Source organism: Bombus huntii, chromosome 8, assembly GCF_024542735.1.
Source record: "Bombus huntii isolate Logan2020A chromosome 8, iyBomHunt1.1, whole genome shotgun sequence".
Taxonomy (NCBI): Eukaryota; Metazoa; Arthropoda; class Insecta; order Hymenoptera; family Apidae; genus Bombus; species Bombus huntii.
Genome location: NC_066245.1, coordinates 16072079 through 16094260, shown reverse-complemented (window position 1 = coordinate 16094260; position 22182 = coordinate 16072079). Strand labels below are relative to the sequence as shown.

Sequence of the window (22182 nt, the reverse complement as noted above, 5' to 3'; positions counted from 1 at the left end):
GATAAATCGACGATCAGTCCGGAGTAATCGCCTTTTCTCTGGCTAACTTTTCACTGGCACAGACGTATATATTTCACCGACTGATCGCTTTCGCAACTTTTGTCTTTTTTCTCTTTTCTTTTTCTCCCACTGTTTCGATTTCTTAATAGAATTTTTACCTTTTAACAGCTTTGTTCGCCATCAATCTTGGCAAGTATCGCGGCGATAACGGTTTTATTACCAGCTTGAAATTAGCAACCAAACGTGATTATCGGAGTGATTAATGCAATTTGATGTAATCGTTCGATATAGCCATCCTTATGATTTTACTATGTTTGAAGAAGAATCGTTTCTGTATTCCGATTAATGCTGCTAATATTTCCTTTTGATATTTTAATTTCGTTTCTCAATGTTTAAACATGAAAGAGATTCTTTGCTACATTGAAACCATGTTCTTTTTTTTTATTGTATACATATAATGTTCTTTTAGATAGAAAAACAGCACCTCTGATATTTCTCAATACTTCAATATTCTTGGCTAAATAGAATTTTGTATACATAAGCAGGTATATATTAGTATTCAAATATTGATCTCAAATGCTATTCGCTGAAAAGAAATGAAATATGTAGTTTTTAGCTTCAGCTTACGTGTAAATGCTTTCCAAGAATACATATAATTTCTAATTACATCATTATAATTTCTAATTACAATGATTCATCTATAATTCATCGATGGACGTTGCGTTATAAAAATATGAAAAATAGGAAGTAGAATTCTTTAGCAATATTTTGCTATACATTTTCTTTTTTCAAGCATGATTATAAATATTTGCATAATTATTGGTGTTTTTGTTACTTCTAACAGAATCAGTTTCTTAAATATGTATTCATTCACTTCGTTATAAATCTTAGACTCGCAACGTTTGAAATTGCGTAGTTTCTCGCATGTTCTCATCAAAACATTCAAATCAAACTGAAGCTTTACTATTTTACAAATATTGTACTGTTATTATTATTTTACAGTAGATAAAACCAAGGAAGGTTTAAACGTGAAAGTAGCCGGATTCACGGATATACACACTCCCTTTCTTCTCCTACATGATTTTGTAATCAGGAAAAATGTAGCTATCACATCCGGTCATTAGCCGTTAAAATGATAATTGTGCTCCTGTTTTTTGTCACGCTATGAACAATTTTAATGCCGCTGGAACTTGATTCATGTAAAAACGTGTCGTATTCCTGCACTGAATGTTTCATTCAGAACCGATGGTTTAAATTGTTCTTGGACGAAGCAAATATCTTATTTAGTAGATTGACCAGTTTTCTTTAATAACAGCTTAATGATACCTAACTCTTTTAACTCTTTTGAACTCTATTTTGAAAAACTACTCTGGAACTATTAAAGATTTCAGCTCAAGTATAGTATCATTTGAACTTTCCGAATTTCGAAACATTTTGTAAGAGAAACCTTTGATTAACTACTTAAGCAAACTAACCAAAAGAATAAGTTCAACTTTAGCTTTACACTATCAATAACTAAGACAAAAATCGATTTTGTGATATTTCTCTTTGCAAAAAGACTTAAGAAACAATCGCATAATATCCTACCATATGTTCAATCAGAAGCAAAATACTTGTTTCGCGGGCGCTATTTAAATTATAGCGGCACATGAGGCAGAGGACGACAATTAAAATCATGTTGTTATTTTGCCTCGGAGTATCAAGACCGTTAGGTTACGAGTAATGTAAGAACAAATAGACTCCGGGCAAAACTATGTCGCTGCTACATGTAACCGTCGAATGAAGATGAATTTGAATTTTCCGACTCTCCGTAAACGGACTCAAACGGACACAATCGCGAGCGACATAGTACATATGCAGTTACAGTCAGTTGTCGATCTGTTATCAACCAGTTATCAACAAATTATCAGCGATCTAATTATCGAGTTATTAGCGATCCTATTTTACGACTTATACACCGTCTTAGCGAATCGATTAGTACGACATTATCTGTATACTAATTTATCATTTTAAATATATTCGACGGTTTCAACAACGAGCAACTTTGTCCATTAAACCTCACCGATCAACCAGCCTCTACACATAAACCCCTACAAAATTAAGGCCCATTATCGTGAACTTCCTGCCAATAACTTCTACGAAACGCATTCACGACCGTGTGTGGGTACATTCTCGGCAAATTACCAAAGATTTGCCTTCTGTCCTCCCCAATAGGATAGAAGCGTGCATCTGTACAGGTAGAAATTCCTTGTGCACCGTTTGACCATCGAAGTTGCTTCATTGACGGCCAACATGTTCCGGTCGTTGTGCTCCCGTTTGCTTCTCGATCGTTTCCGCTGGAATGAAAATTGTACCCCTTACACGAACCACGATCGCTATTAACTACAACTAGTACGCGTGTAAAGGTGCTACCGAAGTGGCAATCTGTTCTTTCGTACATGCTCCATGACGATCCCCTTTCTTTTCTCTCTCAATTCTGTTCAAACCTAATGTTTTGATATTTCGCAATGAAAAAATTGGCAATTTCTTTCCGCAATAATTTTTAGACTTCTTTTAAGCACCTTCTCCAAGTGTTTGGAGATAGATATTTGCAGGATAAACTGTACAGTTTAATCGACAAGTTCATTATCATATAATTACATATAATTTCAATTATATAAAATCTGCATTCAGGAAACCGTAAGTCATTCTACGTTCCAGTATGAATAACATTACGACTTCCTAATGTAGATGGGATTACTGCAACATGAAACATTTGCATTTTATCGACGAGATTAACAACACATGCTTTGCAATTAATTTTTTTTCTCTGTGATTTTCATTCCGGTTCTATTTCGAAAATAAAAGATATAGCGAAAATTAAATATTTTTTAAACGGTTTTTCCTATATTTTCCTATGTCTTATAAGGAACTCGTGATGAATAAAAATAGAATTTTAAAAAGTCATCGAATTCGAAGTAACAAGCGTGATATATTCTAGACTGCATGCATGCCAGAAACTTAATTGCAATAAGTTTATTCTTGAGCACCCTTGGGACGTTTTTAAATCTTGCTTGAATCGTATTTTCATATTTAATTAGACAGTAAATGACGAATGATTTATGCGTATCACGTACAGAGATCGCGCATGGATCGATGTTTGTTGCATTGAAATCCACCAGCGTTCAAAAAATAGAAACTTCAAGATATGCAAAATCTTTGACACGTGTGTGCGATAATGAGAGCGATAACGAGTAATGACAGAGCGAGGCTGTGTTAATGGATAGGTATATTTAAATCGTCTTACTTTTAATGTCGCTGATTTCTTTGAAACTACTCAATTAACCATTGGAATGTGAAAATTACAGATAGAATATACTCTGGTTATTAGAAATTAGAAAATTAACGATTGTTAGATGCTACTTGATGTTATTAACATTGATTTAATATATAATTTAGTTAATTTGATTTGTCACAAGAAATTGTTATAAAACAATTTGTTGCATTAAAATACAAGAACAGGACTGTATTAAAATATTTTTTAAATCCACGCATATTTACGACACGAAGAAGCAATTAGGAAATTTCTCTTCTTTAGTCTTTTATTTCGATGCATCGTAAAAGAAGACAGAAAGTTTCAACAAGAGAAAATATTGCCACATAATTATCAACAGACCTCACGATTACGCGACGCGTTATCAAACTTTTCGCTAGATAATGTCACTCCATTGTAACTCTCCCAACAATATAATAGCATTCCAACGTGGAAACCCGCCCACGTTTTGCTACAATCTACCTGTCAGACGGTTGTTTCGTGCCCGAGATCCAATGATGTCAATGAAAGAAGTTTTATTCAGACTCCCGATCAAACAGCAGCGACGATTTATCGCTGTTCGAGAGCTTAATTGACTACCCACGCTTTGCAGTCCCGCTGATCCCATGTCTCCGACAAACAATCATTCCTTCTCTTATCAATGAAAAATATTAAGTTGGAGTATCATTGCGAAAATAATCTCGCAATGAGACTTTAATCATAATGAAGCATGATGATATAAAAGTAGATAATTCCATTCTGTTTCTTTTTTATTAATTAATCTTTACGCGTTGAAAATATGAAAGTATAAAAGCTTGGAACTTTAATATCTTAAAAAATTTGCAAACGTGCGAATGTTTATTAAGAATATAATACTCCAAAATTACCATTGATTTCAAAATTAATTTCAAATGAAAAAATTCTAAAAAGAATCACGGTGTTTATCATCGTCCGAACAATTAAAGAAATCATTGTCACTATTGCTTTCATTGCCACAAGTTAGGTCGTTACCACGAAGAATCGTCTGGCGCTCATTATCGCGTCTGATTATTGCTATGTTACAAACACTGTAATTAACATAAACGTAGGTTACATGTAGCCCTGCAGAAGCTATAGAACTAGTCGTTTTCACGGTTCTAGAAGTCGTGATCAAGGATCTTAACACTTTTGTTTGATCAACTCGGGTAATATATCCACGTTGGCCGGGTGACAAATTATCTGGTGGCGACTTCCTAGACGTTATCTCGGGCTAAAACAAGACACCGCCGATCCCGGGATACAGAGGCGAGGATGTTGTCGTAGATACATGTCTTCTATACCGGTCCCTCGTCAAATAGAGTGTAAAGGATGAATGAAAATCTCATTAGTCGACTAAATTTCGAATTTATACAAAAAATTTACAGCACGGTGGCGTTCCGAATGATCATGCTTTCGCTGTCGTATCAGGCTTTGACTCATGCGACATTTTGTTTGTTGCTTAGACTTCTATGTATGGATGAAAATGGAAGGGTAATAACTTGAGAAAATAAGTGAATTATTACCGTCGATTACTTAACTACGCCTCTATATAAACAGAATTAATTAGAATCGAATAAAAATCGATGTTATTTACTTATAACATGGATTCCTACGAACTTTAATAGCTTAGTGATAATATCTACCACCGTTCTTGATAACAAATTAGTGATAATATGTAAATCGAGGGGCAATCTCTTCAGTGTAAAACGCAACGATAAAGAGAACATGGAGTTTAAAAAGGGAAAAAAGCGGAATGTTAGGTTTTTTTTCGAGTACACCTGACAATCGTCATCGTGAATGAATTTCAATATATAATTTCCGTCGCCATTCGTTGCATTGCCATTTAGTTAAGGTCGATAGAGAAAGGATCAAGTACTTCGGTAACTTTGTCCTTTAGATTCTAGACAGAACGCATTTGTCATAATAGCGAAATATTTCGGCTTTTTTTCTTTCTTTTAGTCGATTCGAATGTAGTGTTAACGAGGAATCATCGCTGGAAAACGGCATCGATGAAAATGTCATAGAACCGTTTATCCCTGCGCGTGGCCGTTGAATTAACCGATACATGCCTTTGTAATTAACTCACGATCGATTGACCGATAGCGGTCTCATCGATGAGTGAGACCGTTTCACAATTCACATCGGCAAAAGGTTAAAACAACCCTCTATAATTACACGTTTTACAGGACTACGTTTTACCGTGACCAACGTAAGCAAAGCATGAGTTATTCCCATTAAATAAATTAATGCACCTTCCAGTGCCGTTACCGAGATGAAGATAACAGGCTAAGATAACTTGAGAAACACTTCGAAGATAGCCACAGCGTTCCTTCCTTCTATTTTTTTCTCTCGCTTCGAATGATTCCTTCTGACATTTGATACTACGATTGTGTACGATGATCCGTGAACCACATGTAACTTTCCAAGTAGACAAAGTATGTAAAGTAAGTAAAGTAAAGAATCTTTAAACGAGTGGGATTGATAAAAAATGAAAAATAAAATAGCGTACTAGCTAGCGGTCGTGATTAATAATTGAATTCGATCGCCAAAAGCGTCGAATATTTAATTTCTCTACACTCAGAGCACTCGAATTGCAAAATTGATACGGTGAAAGTTAGAAAGTAAGGAAATATGTAATTTTAGTTCTTTCACTGTTATAAAAATTATTAATGCATAAGTCTATGTATCTTTCGTTCAAATGTATCTTTCTTCGAGCTACGAAATTGTCTGGTCAGTTTCATCGACAGACTGCTTACCGTTACACGATTTTCTACCGCTTCATTCTCGAGATTACGATTTATAAGCGCGGAACAAATCCACGTCGACCTATTTGGTTCGCGTAGAAATTTATTACCCGCTTGACCCGGCCGATCGAGACGTCGTTGTGGATTGATTCTACTTGACAACTTGTTTGCACTCTCTTCCTCTTTCCCTCTCCTGTTGTGCCTTCTCTCTCTCTCTCTCTCTCTCTTTCTCTTTCTCTCTCATGTGTTTTCACATACACAAACGCTATACAAACGAATTACGCGTCAATCCAAATCAAATCTCAACCAGATAAATGGTATTGTATTATAACATACGTGGGTATTTTATGATACAATAAATTTCACCAGATTTCTACGGTAAGAATTGGTATTTGTAATAACATGGAAATTACGATACTGGAAAATATTTTTACTATCCCTAATTATGATATTTCAAACATTTAATAATATTTTGATGATGGCAAAGTTCTTGCTAAATATTTTCAATGTTTAGAAAAACTCTTGCCCTCAAAATTAAGGCGCTAAAACCAGTACTACGTACAATATACTATAAACCTATGTTTCACTCGAATCATCGAAAGCGGAACGGAACTTTTATACGTAAAACCTAAACGTTATACGAAAATAAAGGACGATAAAAAAGCGGCATACTTCGTTGTCATATTACAATATTTTTCAGCAACAATTTCGAAGATATCGATTTAAAACTAGCGTTCGTTTTAAACGGCTATAAACCATAGGTATACCTCATGATCGAGCAAAGTCAACGATGAAGAGTTTCAAGTTATAAGTTGACCATCGATTTGCCTTGTAATAACACAGCTTTGTCCGAACCCCGCGGCCTTATATTAAGCATTCCAGAGCAACGATGCAATAATGCGGGACTATCGGTGCATAGAAACGAAAACGGGACGAGGTACGGCGAATTTAAAATATTTCGCGGAGGATATTGCTCCGATATCATGGTTGTGCACCTATACAGATAGACTTGGACCGGGTATAAGGTAATTTCAGGAGAACCTACGGTTTCGGTATTCCTTATCGGCCACTCGTTAAACCCTCTTTGACCTTTTATGGGAATAGAACACTGTATTCTTAAGTGGATTATTGCGTTCCTTTCATCGACGGAACAACGTTAATTGGACAATATTTTGCGAAATAGAATAACTTATTTCTTTCGCTATTTCGAATATTATTTTTACTTTTTGTGATCTCAGAAAATGAACAAGGGGAACAGAAAATGACAATGAAAACGTAGGAAGCAGAAAACGATAATGAATAACAAGCATTAAATATGTACGATATGTATGATATAAATAATATGATATAAATAACACACCTGATGTATCTCAAAGTTGGCATTTATAAAACTAACATGTTTTTACTATATAAATAATATCGTGTACTTTATCGAACATTTAACCGACTATATCAGCAAGTTTAATCACTTGGTTTTCAGAAACATCTTTGCATTTACGTTCATCGTATCCTGAGAAACATCGTTAAACACGAGGCTAAGATTCACAGGCATCGATCTAAAATGCCACGTTTCAATTGCTTAGAATTTTAAAAAAACGATCAGAAATTTCTTAAACCTTACATGGTACAGCAGTCTCGATATCCTTCGATACGTTTTAATCGATGAACGTTCATTAGTACATCGACTTCATTTGCATCGTAAATTAAAATGTTGAACCACTTTCTCGTCCCAGTACATCGGTTAATTGGTTTCCAATCGTTGAAACGCATAATTCTCAGATGTAAACGTGGGTTGTTCGTTTGTTGTAGACATGAAACCATCGGACAGGAGTGAGAAGGCGATGCTAAGTGGGAACGCGCAGCCTTCGGACGTGTTCTGTTCGGTTCCAGGACGATTATCGTTACTAAGCAGCACCAGCAAGTACAAAGTTACGGTAGCCGAGGTACAAAGACGACTATCGCCACCGGAATGCTTAAACGCGAGCCTCCTCGGTGGAGTCTTACGGAGGTAAGATATTGCTTTGAAACTGTCACTGTCTGTACCAGCTCCTCGTTTGCATAATACAATTTTATAAGGAGATTAGCCCCGTCCGTAGTAAGACAGTGACGCGACGTTGTTACACGACGTGTCGTTACACTCTGAGCGACGAACCATCGTGAAAGCTCCAACTCTTTCACTGAAACATTCGATGCAACTTCGTTTTTTCACTTCGTTTTAAAGGCTATTTCAACATTATTTTAGTTCTGTAACGTACGATGTAGAAAATTTAATATGACAAGTTAAACTTTATATCGGTAGTATAATATTAATGCAGATAATTAAAAATTATAATCGAGTTGAATTTGTAACTATACGATATACTAAACTTGATCTCATCGCTACCTACGCGTGGTAATCGAAATCTAGAAATTGAATTATCTGGCGGCACACAAACTACCATTTCCTCTTGCTCAAATTAAGTAGTACGTGTTAAGTATTTTAACGGTATCGCTTGATGCTCACCGATACATTATCTAAAGAGAGACGCGTAGGAACGACGCGAAACACGAGACACCGTGTTGCTGTGAATAACATAAACACTTCCGGATATTTGTCGTTGGCGGTAGAAACATCCGAGAGGGTTATACCATCGTAAGGGAACAATAGCCTGGACCAGGGAATAGTCACGGAATAACCAGAGAATAGTCAAAGAATCGAGATACCGATACGTTTAACCGTTACGAGACTTCATCCAGTCAGTTAATTAATAAACGTGCGTTCGCTTCATTCGGCCACCTCTTACTCGAGCACGGACAGCCGGCTGATTTATGAGTTTCTCCCTTGGAAGCGGGAAGAGCCGTTCTTTATCTGATCCACCATTTTACTCGGCCAGAACATTATCCGTTGCGCAATGCTTTATCACCAAAGGCGTGGATAAATCACCGGTATCTACGGCCGGATGTATCTCACGCACGTGAAACGTATACATATAGTATATACGCAAACTCGTACGTGGATCAGTGTATGACGCACGCGGTGTGTTCGACTTTTTGCTCGAGGAATCGCCGATTACAAACGAAAGAGAGATCTGACTGATTGTGAGATTTAACTCGGAGCTACGTATAGCCAGCCGTAATAAATAGTAATAGAAAGTTGTTCGTCTTCGTCGCTCCTGATACGCGAGACTTTAACGGCAACGGAGGAAACAGTGATGCGAGTCAATGCTTCCACGTTCGCGGAAATACGAACATTTGATTGCCATGTTTAAATGGAGGGTAGTATGATTTAACGTGTCTGCGTCTGGATAATTTCTGTAGAACGTATCAAAGTTATTAGGGATTATAATTTTTATGGGATCAAAGTGAAGAATTAGTGCCAACTGTAATATTTTGTTATTATAAGCAAACAGAATTCTGGTCGTAGGGATTTAACATTGATGGTCGTTGCTATATCTATATAATCGTGAGTGATCGATCGGTGGATAAATAACGATCCACAACTCATGAAGGCGAAACATCGAATACCGTTACCGTGCTTTAACGTTAATAACAAAATTAATCACAAAGCGCTAAACAAGAATTTCAATCACTGGGCACAACCGTCACAAAACCATTACGAAACCTTAGACCCATGTTTGCCTTCTTTGAATTCATAAACCTTCTCCATACAAAACACTCGTGAATGCCTCGAATCATTCAGAAATCCATGCTTCTCTCGTCGCGGCTGTAACAAGCACCGATCAAACGAACAAAAACAGTTGTAACGTTCTCCACCCGCCTACGCGCGCGAACTCGTAGATGGCTAACTACCCATAAAACGTAGCCTACGGCCTCTCGCGGTTAGGATTATCCGCGGATCGAACCTCAGCAAATTCCACGAGAACGCGAGCTGGATAAGTGGGGGTGGAGGAAAAAAGGAGAACGCTGAATAAACTGCCAATAAAGCGGCCGATCTATCCCCGATGCAAATGAGACATTAATAATTGCATAGCTTCGAGTGTCAATTCCTGGTTGTACGAGCAGCCCTCGGGCTGGCAGCGTTACATTCGACGCACACCGCAGACCGCGACGATATAATTCATCCATTCGAATAGCGATCTGGCTGATAATTACACGCGCCGGGTTCTCTTGCCGCCATACATTTCTACCGTGCCCATCTGCCTTTCTTTTGTCTCTCGTGTCCTCCTCTCTCCACCTCACCAGTCCTCATAGCCAACTCCTGTTCCTCCGCGACGCGTTCCCTACCTTCACGATGGATTAAGGTTTACGATCGACACGGCGTTTACGCTACGAGTCCAAGAGAACGATCATGCGTTCGTTTCCGAGACGCAGCCGCTTTAAAACTGCCAGTTGCTCCGCCAAAATTATAATAGTAGCTCGTCCGATCGATCCCCTCGCGAGGATGACGTTTAAATATTTTATTAATCGCCAAAACGCGCGACGATTCTGAAATTCGCCTCTGCGGTGATGATTTTAAAGCAGAACTGAGAGAACAGGAGGTTGCTAGTTCGGGCAACTTATATATGATCAAGGATTTTGATACATGAGTACGGTACTTTTGTTGAATGCAAGGAATTGATCCTGATTTAACTATAGTAGAGTTTAGCGACGATGCATAAAGGTATAAGCTTCGTGTGAGCTGCTACATTAATTTAAATCAACACGCGTTCATTTTTGACGAAGTGGACTCCCGAGAAAAATAAAATATCCCGTAAAATTAAATGAATTGTAATTTTTCTTACTTTTTTAACCGTTATTAAATAAGATACGTGTTAATTATGTATCACATCCCCTTAGATATAAAGAAAGATAAACTCGTACGGGTCATAAGCTGTAAGCGCAATTGACATTTTAACAATTCTTTACGATGACGGAACGCCACTAACTTCTTTTCGCATTTAAATTACGAGTGATTATGTCTGAAAAGCTATTCAGATTCCACGGTGTATCGTATAATGATCGTGCAAATGTTTGTCGAAGTGGTGCAAAAAGTTTACGCACCTCGTAGCCGGGAAACGTAACTACACGCGCGTTTTTCACGCGGCAATCGTAAAAGTCCATTCGAACGTATGTTTTATTCATAATTTCACGTTTCATTTTCGTATCTGGCCGTTCCCACAATTGGTTAACGACTTTTCAAATTACTGTCGAGTACCAACCAATTTTGCATTGTAATTTTTGTGTTTTAACGCGAAACATCGTCGACAATAAGACATAGTTATCATTAGTTTCAGCAACCACGAAAGTCATCTGTAAAACTGTAAATACATACGCCTCTTAAGCAATATACAAATGGCACGAAGTTTTAAACTTTATGATCGGATAATCTTTACTTGCCAATTTTATTTTTCTTTCGATTACTAAAGATTTCTCTCATGGTGAACGTCTATGTTATTTGTAAAATTTAAGGAGATTTTAAAAACTTTATAATTATATAGCTAGCGCTGCTTAAAATTATCGTTCTTTTAACATTTCTTAAGCATTTTAAAACACAAGCATAAAAAGAAACGGCGATAGCTTCTTAATTCGAATAGGTAGTGTAAACGATAACAGTTACATTGAGAAATTATTTTTAAATGGTTATTTGATAGCACCATAAATTTTCCTACATTTTTCCTCCCCCTTGTTTATCTATTTCTTCTACTTTCTCCTCTTTCGAATTGCGTTGCATCTTTATGACCAAACGAAGTTTTACGATCGACAGTTATATTACATTTCAAAAGATCCACCAGATACGATTGTTTGTACTAGGAATGTCGGATAATTTAAGCATCGCCGATTATTTGAAAAAAGATTGATGTTCATTTGTCGGTCGTATTACAGATTGTTTTCTTCATCTATTATCTTTTATCGCTTCGTTCGAGCACTCGTAGTCACAAGATTTATTGCGATTTCGAAAAAACAGCACGGTTCAAATAGTCCAAATTAAATCATTTAAAAAACGCTTGAGAAATAAAAAATTGCTACGCTTAATTAGCATTAGTAACAGCTGCGAATAATTAAATAACATATTAACTGCTAACAATAAATAACATTAAACTCATACGATCTTATTCGCTAAAGAAAACATAAGATATCAAATTTCTGTAATTCAACCTGAAGTTCATAAAATCGTCGACTACGTTTGTACAACAACAAACTAGAGAGTTTTTGGTCCTAAAAATGTTGCCTTTCTCATCTTTCTGCTTCCTTGAGTTTTTCTCTCGCTTTTTGTTACTACTTTTATTAATATACTCGAAACACAAAAAGTAACAAATATTAGTGGAGAACACTTAAATGAAATTACATCAATTTTTTAAGAATGAGAAGATACATTTTATTTATAAAACCAAGGTTCTCCTATATCTGATAATTTTTATACTACTTTTTCACTCTATAATAAATTCGATCACGAAGGATTCATTGATTTATCAATAGCACTCGACAGTCGCAGAGTTTGACGATTAACGATGCCAGTAGTCGAGGACGTCTCGAGTAATCAGGGGTGTTGCCGGGTGTCCTAAAGTTCATATCGGGGGAGAATCGAGTAGGGAAGGGCGCGAAGAAGATCGTGGAAATCTCGGGGAAGCAGATCGCTGAAGAAGAGTGAGAATCGTTCTCGGGACAAGACTGTGTAATGAGTAGAGAATTGCTCTCGTCACGTACAAAGGAATCACTATATAATAAATATATGGGGATACTGTCATCACGCGTATTGCTCGAACATAGCGTGAAACACTCGCGGGCGAGTCGAATGGAAGGACGAGCGCACAAGTGGAAGGACATTGGGTTGCATAAAACGAAGTTTTCTTTGGATTACGGGGCAATGGCAAATGTCCTGACACCGATGATAATTACACAGTTTATGTCAGGATAATCGTGCGTTAATGCACATGCCGCGAGAAACGATATATTTTTATCAGCGAGTGTTAATTGCAACGAGAGAAGAACCGTGGCATTAACAGGATGCGTGCGTGCTTTTAACTGCTCACGGGGAAATACTTGAACCAACGATATCGCGTTAATGACTTATGACGTGTGACTCTTTGGTTAAATTCAATCTTCCGTTAATTCAGTGGATTTTTTTATGCAAAGTAGCTTTTATTTACGCAACAGTACAAAATTCTTCGAAGAGTTCGAATTTATACTGTATATTTGCATTCTTACGGAGATTCGTAGTTGTTTTATAATTTAAAAAAGATGCTTTCTATATTTTAAGTAAACATTAAATGAAAGTTACCAGTCACGTGATACTTCAACGCTACCTGTATATAAATCTATGAGAAAGAATATTATAAATTTCATCTATCAGAACCGAATACAAACACCAGCGATATAAAATAGAATACGTCACTTCTCGAAATCGAGAACAATAAACCAGAAAATAAAAATCTCGTATCGTCCTGTTGAAATTCAATCAAAGCTTTCAGTTCGACTGGTTCTACAATGAAACATCAAAAGATACAAAAAAAAAAGGAACGTTTGATCGTCCGTGGAGGCAGCACAACGCACAACAGGTTTATCGTGACCAGTAAAACGCTATCTGATCCCCGAAACTATAAACGTTCACAAATTACCTGAGGAATTTCTCTGGAACGAAGGTACACTTCTAAATCAAGTTTCGGTCGGTATATACGGCCGCATCGATGGGGGTTACAACGAGCATAAATTATAGATAAAAGATGATATCATTGTGTTTACACTGATGCTTCCAAGATCCTCCTAAGGAACTATCATCGAAACGTATATTATTATTTATATGTATTCGGACGAAGTGTACCTACAAATTAATGGAAAAGTAATGATTAGAAGCATTAGTTTCTGGACTTGCTATTGCGTCCTTGCTTGATAAATGAAGATCGCAGGAGAAAAATTTGATAACTACAATTTTGTTAGCAGACTATACATTTATAAACTAGAAATTAAATAATCCACAGATAAAGAGTTCTACAATTTCGTTAATCCGTATTAGTTTTTAAAAATCAATTTTATCTGGTTTATATTGTTCCATATTGCGTAAGTAAAATGATCATGATAGATAAAATCATTACAGACTCTTTCGTTCATTATTTAGCGATTAAATTACATCCTGTCAAGGACGAGTAAGTGTCCGGATATTTTTGAGCGATAGGATATTCCAGAGTGTAGATCCTTTCGGCAGATATATTTAAAAAAATTCGTAGCGGTAAAGTGTATTAATTGCCGAGTGAAGCGAAAGATTACCGGATGAACCGGCTACTCAAGCCGAACAAAGGTAGCCGATGTGTATAGGTACGTATTACCGTTATATTTCGGTCCACGAATGATGGATGAATAGGGTGTGTTAAGAAGTGCTATCGAATTCTTCAAGATATTCCGCGAAATATACACGAGAGCCTGTGAAAGGTTTTAGGCTGTTCTTTGAATAGAAGTGCTAGAATAAAAAAGTTTCGTCGTCGTTCTTTTCGGTATTTTTGACGTCCTTCCTTGTGAAATGTTTACTCTGTACCGTTTAAATATTTCTATTCGTAGATCGTTTTGCACATTTAAATAGAGCTGTAAGAAAAAAACGATGGAATTATGGTATGATCGTATGTTCGTGTGAGATAAAGTATGTAACAGATTTAGAATGAGAATTGAACGGCCTATGAGTCGTCTTCGTAACCTTAATTGAGTGCTAGAGCCATATATATTTAACCTTGAAATTATATTTTTCTCAAAATTTTTCAAAAACATTTTAACGTGTGATTAATTTTTTATCCAAGCAATTTGTAAGATAGTTGGAAGTTTTTGCAACACGTGAATGCGTATACTTTTGAAAGTAGTATCCTGCTCGGCAAGCGACTTACAAAGTTAAGTTACTCAATCGTCGATGGATGACACGCGTAGTTACGGATTATGCTAATTTTCTTGTTTCTCTATCTCTCTCCCTCCTTCTTCCTAGTTGCTTGTCGATTCCTTTTTTCTTCCGTCAAAGATCACGGCACAGATGATTAATGGGGCAATTCTATTTCGAAATTTCAGCGCTCTAAAGCAAGCCTTAGTTTAAAGCGTGTGTTACGAACACTTTACGGTACAAAGTTACATTTCGAAGAAACGATTGAATTAAAAAATAGGATTACATTTTACTGAATTTACACGAAAAAACGTACGAATGCAGTAAAATATTTGGATCGTGTAAACGATCAACTAAAGCCGAATAATTATTCCAAAAACATGCATTAGCAAGTTTCTTGCTTGTAAATTTATTTTCCTATGACATATCTTTTCATCTCGTGATCTAACATATATTGTGATGTGTAATAAATGCTACCTTTTGTGTTCAGAAAAAGAAAAAGAAATAAACAATTTCGTTTTTTACATTAAAGTGTTACATCGAATAATTACGATCATTAGAATATTTTATTCCAGATGTTATATGTTAATGTAATACTTAATGATTGTATTTTTTTGTTTATGTTTCGTAGAGCAAAGTCCAAAAACGGCGGACGTCTGCTTAGGGAAAAATTGGAAAAAATTGGGCTAAATTTGCCAGCAGGAAGAAGGAAGGCCGCCAATGTCACACTTTTAACATCCTTAGTGGAAGGTGAGTTGAAACATTGTACTTGTCTAACCATTACATAATAAGACTTACAGTTTAACTAAACAGAAGATATTTTTTAAACACGTTGTTGCTCGCGATAATTCAAATGAAAATTAGCGATTGAAAGAAAAATTAAATTCGTATAATTAAATGCATTTAAATTATTTTCCAATCGATGTACGACAAAGTTCTTACAATTTTTTAGGAATTCGATACGAGTTATTTATGCCAGAAGGTTAAGGATGCAGATGTATAAATCACACATTTAATTATTTTACACAGCATTTAATTATTTTAATGTATGCCTAACGATTAATGGATCAAAAGCAAGAAAATATTTACATTTACGTAAACGATATTATAATATTAATTCGCGATACATGTCGTTATGTTAATGTCAATATTACCTACGTATCATTAAATTGATTGGAAAATACTGTTGAACGAGAATTTATAGAAATAAAATTACGGGTATTAAATGAAAATTATCTATTGTGAAAACACATTTATTATAAGATCTGTTATACTAAATTTAAAATTAATTAACCATTCCTGTATTTTCCAATTAAGGCCTTTTTCCAAAAAACAATTTACAAATAAAAGAAGCTACCATTTCTAATTGCAATTATCATAGATTAGAAGCTACGATTCACCTTTATGATTTATACAGCTTCGGAATTATTCCGATAAAATTGTTCGCGTAAACTGAATGACGTTAAGTACTTTTTAATGGTAGTCAAAGCACGCTCTCGAACATCCAATACAAGATGAGTTAGTTAATCAGGATCATCCCTAGGGATGTCCACTGTTAACCACACTCTTAATAACACACTTTCGATTAACGAGGTTGTAGATACATATAAAAGTTGACCTATCCCGACGAAGCTCTAATGACGCGACTGGCGGATTGTTCGAGTGTTGGTGCCGACATTGATTATAATTTATGGTCAATGAGCGTCTATAAAACACCATCTTGACTTTTCTTTCCTCGACACTGACACATCGCGAAGAATGACCGAGGCATGTGCGTGTGTAATCAGCGTGTGTTTTAGCGGTCAGTTTGTCGAGATTCATGGAATATCGTCGACACGATGCTTGTCAACCTATAAAATATAATAATAATGATATCATCTAGCATTTATCTGAATGGAAAAAAGTTCAAGGAATTCAATTCGTCATTTGAATGGCAGTAATATGATAATTTGAGACTTAACCTTTTGGAAAAACTGTGCTTATAATAAGTAATGAAACATTTCTAATGAACGAACTACTTGAAAGTTATTCTACAATCTATAATGTAAATCACATTTCAGTAAATTTAATACTCAATTTTTTAGCAACAAATTATTCCCCGTGTTCTATAGAATTAGTGTTCATTATTTATATGTAAGCTAGTTAGTCCAAAAGTCGAATCAAATAGCTGTGTGCTCGAACAATAAACTTCTGCTTCTTTTTAACACGCTGTCGCGACGTAATTTTATTGTACAAGGCAAGAGAATAAGGGACGTAGCTTCTTAATAACGCATAAACCATAGAATCAATTCTATGAAGTTACTGGACCGTATTCCCGGGCTATCCCGTTCAGCGATCTAATTAACTGTCTAGCAACATACAGGTTTTCAAACTCGTTTTGTCGGACATTTAGAATCTTCATTTCTCGATGGCATTTCGAAGACGGAAGTTAATCTCGAAGATACTCTGTTGGAATAACCGCCGTGTGTTCTATACTTCAACTAGTATCTTTTCTTTCTTCCTTTCACTCTTCCTTTTTTCTTATCGTTTTTGCTTCTTCCTTTAATAGTCGCGTATAATATATGAAGAAGAATATAACGAATACGGATACTTGATCATATTCGCTATTATCGATGCTTATTTGAATAACTGGAATAAATATATGGGACACGCTATCGTTGAATAAAATCTAGTTATGTGTTGCACAACGCCTAACCGTGTAGATTTGTAACAGTAAGGAATACAGCACGTTAATTGGAATTCGCTATCGGCTTCTTTCACAGTCTATGAATCGTTCAAACAGAACGTTGGATGTATTCGTGTCCGTTTATCGACTTCGATATTTCGCACTGACTCTCTCTTTATGATATAACGTAGATTAAATTCGGATTTATCAATTTAAAGTAAGTTTAGGTTTGTTCGCGTTTGTTCAGATATATAAATCCGTGGAGAAACCTGTCCATAATTTTTCTGATTTATAAATATTGCTTTGTAGATTTATGAATATCATTGCAAATCATAGAGAAAAGAAAACTTTTAAGTACAATGGACATAACATATAACTATAAATCCATCAATCTGAAGTATATAATTTATGGTACAATTTTTAAACGCTTATAGTCAAAAGCCAAATTCGCTGAATGATATAATGTTTCGAAATATCCACGTGCGTCTAGCAGGTACATGGATGTGATAGCCGTGGAAGGAGCCGGTAGAGTGCAGCGAAAGTGTGGGAACCTCCTCTCGAATGGAGGACGTAAACGCACCAGGTGTATAGGTATACTTTGGTCGCATACGATTAACGTATACCTGTGCGTGATTCATGCGTAAATTTGTGCCGTAGAGTGACGCAATCTCGGTTATACATACGACGAAAGTTCGTTTCGCTGTCAGCTTCACCTGGCGCATCGCAACTTTTTCCGTGAAATTCTAATGCTTTTTTAAAAATTACATTTACTTTATCAAGATTGTATAAAGATAATGAAATATTTTTATTTTACTTTATTTAGAATAAAAATTATGATTTTTATTTATATTTTTATCACTGCCAATTGATTTAAAAAAGATATCGCTTTAGTTGAATGTTATTTAAGTTAGAAAATGACACGCCATATAAAAGAAATTTCGCTTATTTGCGTGTCAAATAAATAGAATACGCTATATGAACAGTTCGTTGCTTCTTATGTACCTATACATATTTTCCGCGTATCGATCGCAATCGAGAGTTTCGAAACAGCGCAACGCAGCGGCGAAACCGCAAGCATACTCGTAGCTACCTGCTGTTTGAAGGTACGCGGAAGAGAATCCCCCGAAATTCTTCACCGAGACACATTACAACAGCAGTATAATTTACGATCGTTATCAAAGATTGATCATACCGAGTAGACCTATGGATTTTACGAACGTCTGTGAGGTTGTACTATCGACACCTTTTACGGTTCTTTCACCTCATCTTTCTAAAGATTTAAAGCAAACTGTATTATAAGAAAAATATCGAAAATATTAATTAAAATATGTATCGACCGGACGTGGACTTGAAATGCAAGAAGTGAACGTATTAGCCACATCGTTTGAAATACATGTAGGTAGATGATAGATATTACATATACATACCTATGATAGAAATAACGTTAAAACAAGCAAACTGAACCAACTCGTTTCCTATCACCTAATAGTAATAACCTTCGTTCAAGAAACACTTTTAATTGACAACTGCACCAATTATCAAGTTAAACCCGTACCTATTTCCAATACAGTTCATCTTCATAAATATATTTGAATTGTAATACATACCAGGCGTTCAATTCGATTTTATAAAAATGGGATGAAAATTTCCTTAGGCAGATTACACACCAACTAGCGTTATTCGATTACTCTTCGCTAATTTACTACGGCGATTACCGAACTGGAAGCGAACAACGCGAACAACGAAACGGATAAGTCTTTTAATCGAATCTCGCAACCGCTTCGTAATGATCGCATCGATTTTTCGATCGAACATCGGGCGACAAGCACAGTAAAGTCATCAAGTAAAAAGGCTGATCGTTAATTCGCGAGTCACGTTGCTGATTCGTTCTCTCGTACTGCCACGTATATCAATCTGCAGCTCGCATCTGCAATCTTCGACCAATCTGTGGTCCTCATCTGCATTGCGCGGCCCGTTCGTCGCATTGAGTTGTCTCGCTGTACGTCTTTATCATAGATTATCGTTTCGATCGATTGCCTTCTTTCGAGGGATATTCGAGAGCCAATTTCTCGATCGATAAGATTGTTGAGGGTCTGTGCAGTGAGTTTTTCTAGCAATGGATATCATTTTCCTGAACCAGATAAGACGAGTATAGCTAATTTTTATTTTTGCACCATTAACACTATCTCTGTTGATCGAATATTCATCGCAAATGATGCTGACGATATGCTAAGAATTAGTCTTCCTAAATCTTGATTATACGCTTGCTGCAAAAAAAATTATGTATAGGATTTGTGTTATATAAAATTAATTAACAACAGCATATTATCTTTATCCTGTTATTCTAAGAAGGCACACTTTGTTTCAGTGTGATAATACACGCGATTCGTAACAACGATTGACGTAAAAAAAAAATGCTATCAACGAAAGGACAAGTCATAGAAAAGGTTTCCGTAAGAACTCTATTGCCGTGTTCCATAAAAAGAAACGATCTTAACGTCTCGCAACAAATATCTGCGCGAACTAAGCCCATGTGCACACGAGCATACGTAAAGCCGTGCATCTCTCGGCTATGAACGTGACAGAAATATCAATTCATTTAAAAGGAAATTAAAAAAGGTTATGAAACACGCAATGTGACGGGCTCATATGCAAATCACTGGCTGTGTAACTGAGTCTCGTGTACGGTACTAAAAGCTAGTTAAAACGACCTGTTGCATTTTGTACGTGCATCGTGCAGACACTTGCGCGACTTGCGTTCACGATTAGATTGTCGATAGTCGGTGATGGTGACACGCGTTTAATTCAGGCCTCGCTCAAGACCGATCCTCCCCAGTTTATACGCATCTACAATGTTGTAAACCAACTTTTACACGGTGACTATCGACAATGCAGGAATATTTCATAGCATTTATTAGCTATCCTCGCGGACATATAAATATTATCAAGGGAAACTGTGAAATACGCTCGTAGAAGCGCTAATACGAATAAGCTATTCGATGCATCGCCTATAGTACACGTTCGTTTGATAGGAAAAAGGCTGTAAATGATAGAGATGGAGTTCACGGGGAGAAATTCTTTGGACATTTTTGACTTTTTATACACATGATATATAGCGATTTAAAAAATTTTATTAAAATCATGATGTAATCATCGATGCTGGGATATGATATAATGAAAGGAGAACAGACCGATAAATGGATCGAATATGCTTGTAATGTTAGGTATATTGCCCGGAAAAGTAGAAGAAAGACTCTAGAACCGATCGTTTTAAAGATGACGAGCATGTTCACAATTCTAGATATGCTTCTTGAAAAGGTAGAAGAAAGTTTCTTTAAATCCTGCTACAATCGTTAGGCGTATAATTTTAAACATTATGTTTCATCGTGATTGAGATCATAAGATAAAATACATTATGAAGCATTATGTAAATTACTATCAGTTGTGAAACAGTTTTGTAATATTTTCGATTCGTTTGTTTCACGCAATTCGTGCTGTATCATTTCCAGCAGATATCGAAGTGGAAATAGTATATTGCAACATTCTTACAACTACGTTGTGTACAGTGTAACCACTGAACAATAATCGTATCTCGCGTATGCAGTTTATAGCTGCACCGTATAGGGAACTAGTCTTGCGTATATCGTATAAAATTGTTCCATTAAACCAACTCCATTTATTCTTAATTAAAAAGAGTAAAAAATATGGATTACTTTTGACCTCGAAACAATCGATAAAAATCAATTCCGGTACTCGACAGAGCTACAAATCAGTTCCAATACTGGCTTAAAAATCCGTTGCAGTGCCTCGACAGAACTAAAAATTGTCGCACTGGAAGGTTTCGTTCGAACGCAGTGAGAGGACGGTAGAAACGAGGATACACGAAGGTGCAATTATCAGGAGCGTTTTGCATATTTTTCACCCGCGTAAAAAGGAAGAAACGGTAGAACGAGTTTGCGAAATTGGATAATTCGTTAGCTGCAGGTGGCTCTCGAGCCTGTGTTCTCGATCGCGTAGTAGGCAAAATGCGGCAGGCCTGCGGGTGGTTTTCCTCGGTTGTCGATAATAGCGCCCAACGGGTCCGCTTCCATCTTTCACGAGACCCTGCTTGTAGGTACCTAATTACCTGCCATCATCGGAAGCAAGAGAGAAAGGGTGAGGGTCATAGTGAGACCGGAGAGTAAAAAAAAATATAGTGAGAGGGAAATAGCGAGAGTAAGAGAGAAATAGTGACGGATGAAGGGGATTGTTCTGAAAGGGGAGAAACGAACCACGTGCTTAAGAGAAAGTACGTGTGCCGTTTCATTATCGTAAATTAGTTTGTTCCTCCTGTACGGAACAATCCTGTATGTGGCACGCGCGAAATGGCTATGTTCAGTTTGTTTTAAACCGAGGAATCTCAGATTTCTACCGTTGGCTTTCTAAAACGTCTCTGTATTCCTCTTGACTTTTGGCTAAGATAATAGGAGAATTAGACTTATCGGCGATCGAGCAGAATATATCTCGCTTTGTACAGTGTAATTCTAGGAAAGATGAACCTGATATTTGAAGATGTCTCAATATACTGAATATAGTACTTGTCAATTTGTGTACTGCCATTATATTACTAGTACTATACTAGCTTATTTAGAACATGTAATTATCATGATACAGTATCAGGGATTATTTCATAACAATAGCAGCAAATATC

General features: G+C 36.3%; 1 protein-coding gene across 5 annotated transcripts in view; it reads left to right on the top strand.

Moving 5' to 3' along the window:
- The window catches only part of LOC126868415 (transcription factor AP-2-epsilon), a 201251-nt gene that overhangs the window by 173948 nt on the left and 5121 nt on the right, over nt 1-22182 (top strand). For all 5 annotated transcript variants that reach the window (XM_050623797.1, XM_050623798.1, XM_050623795.1 and 2 more), the window contains 2 exons: nt 7864-8062; nt 15459-15577. In XM_050623797.1, coding sequence (XP_050479754.1) covers nt 7864-8062; nt 15459-15577 — 318 coding nt within the window. The remainder of the gene's footprint in view (nt 1-7863; nt 8063-15458; nt 15578-22182) is intronic.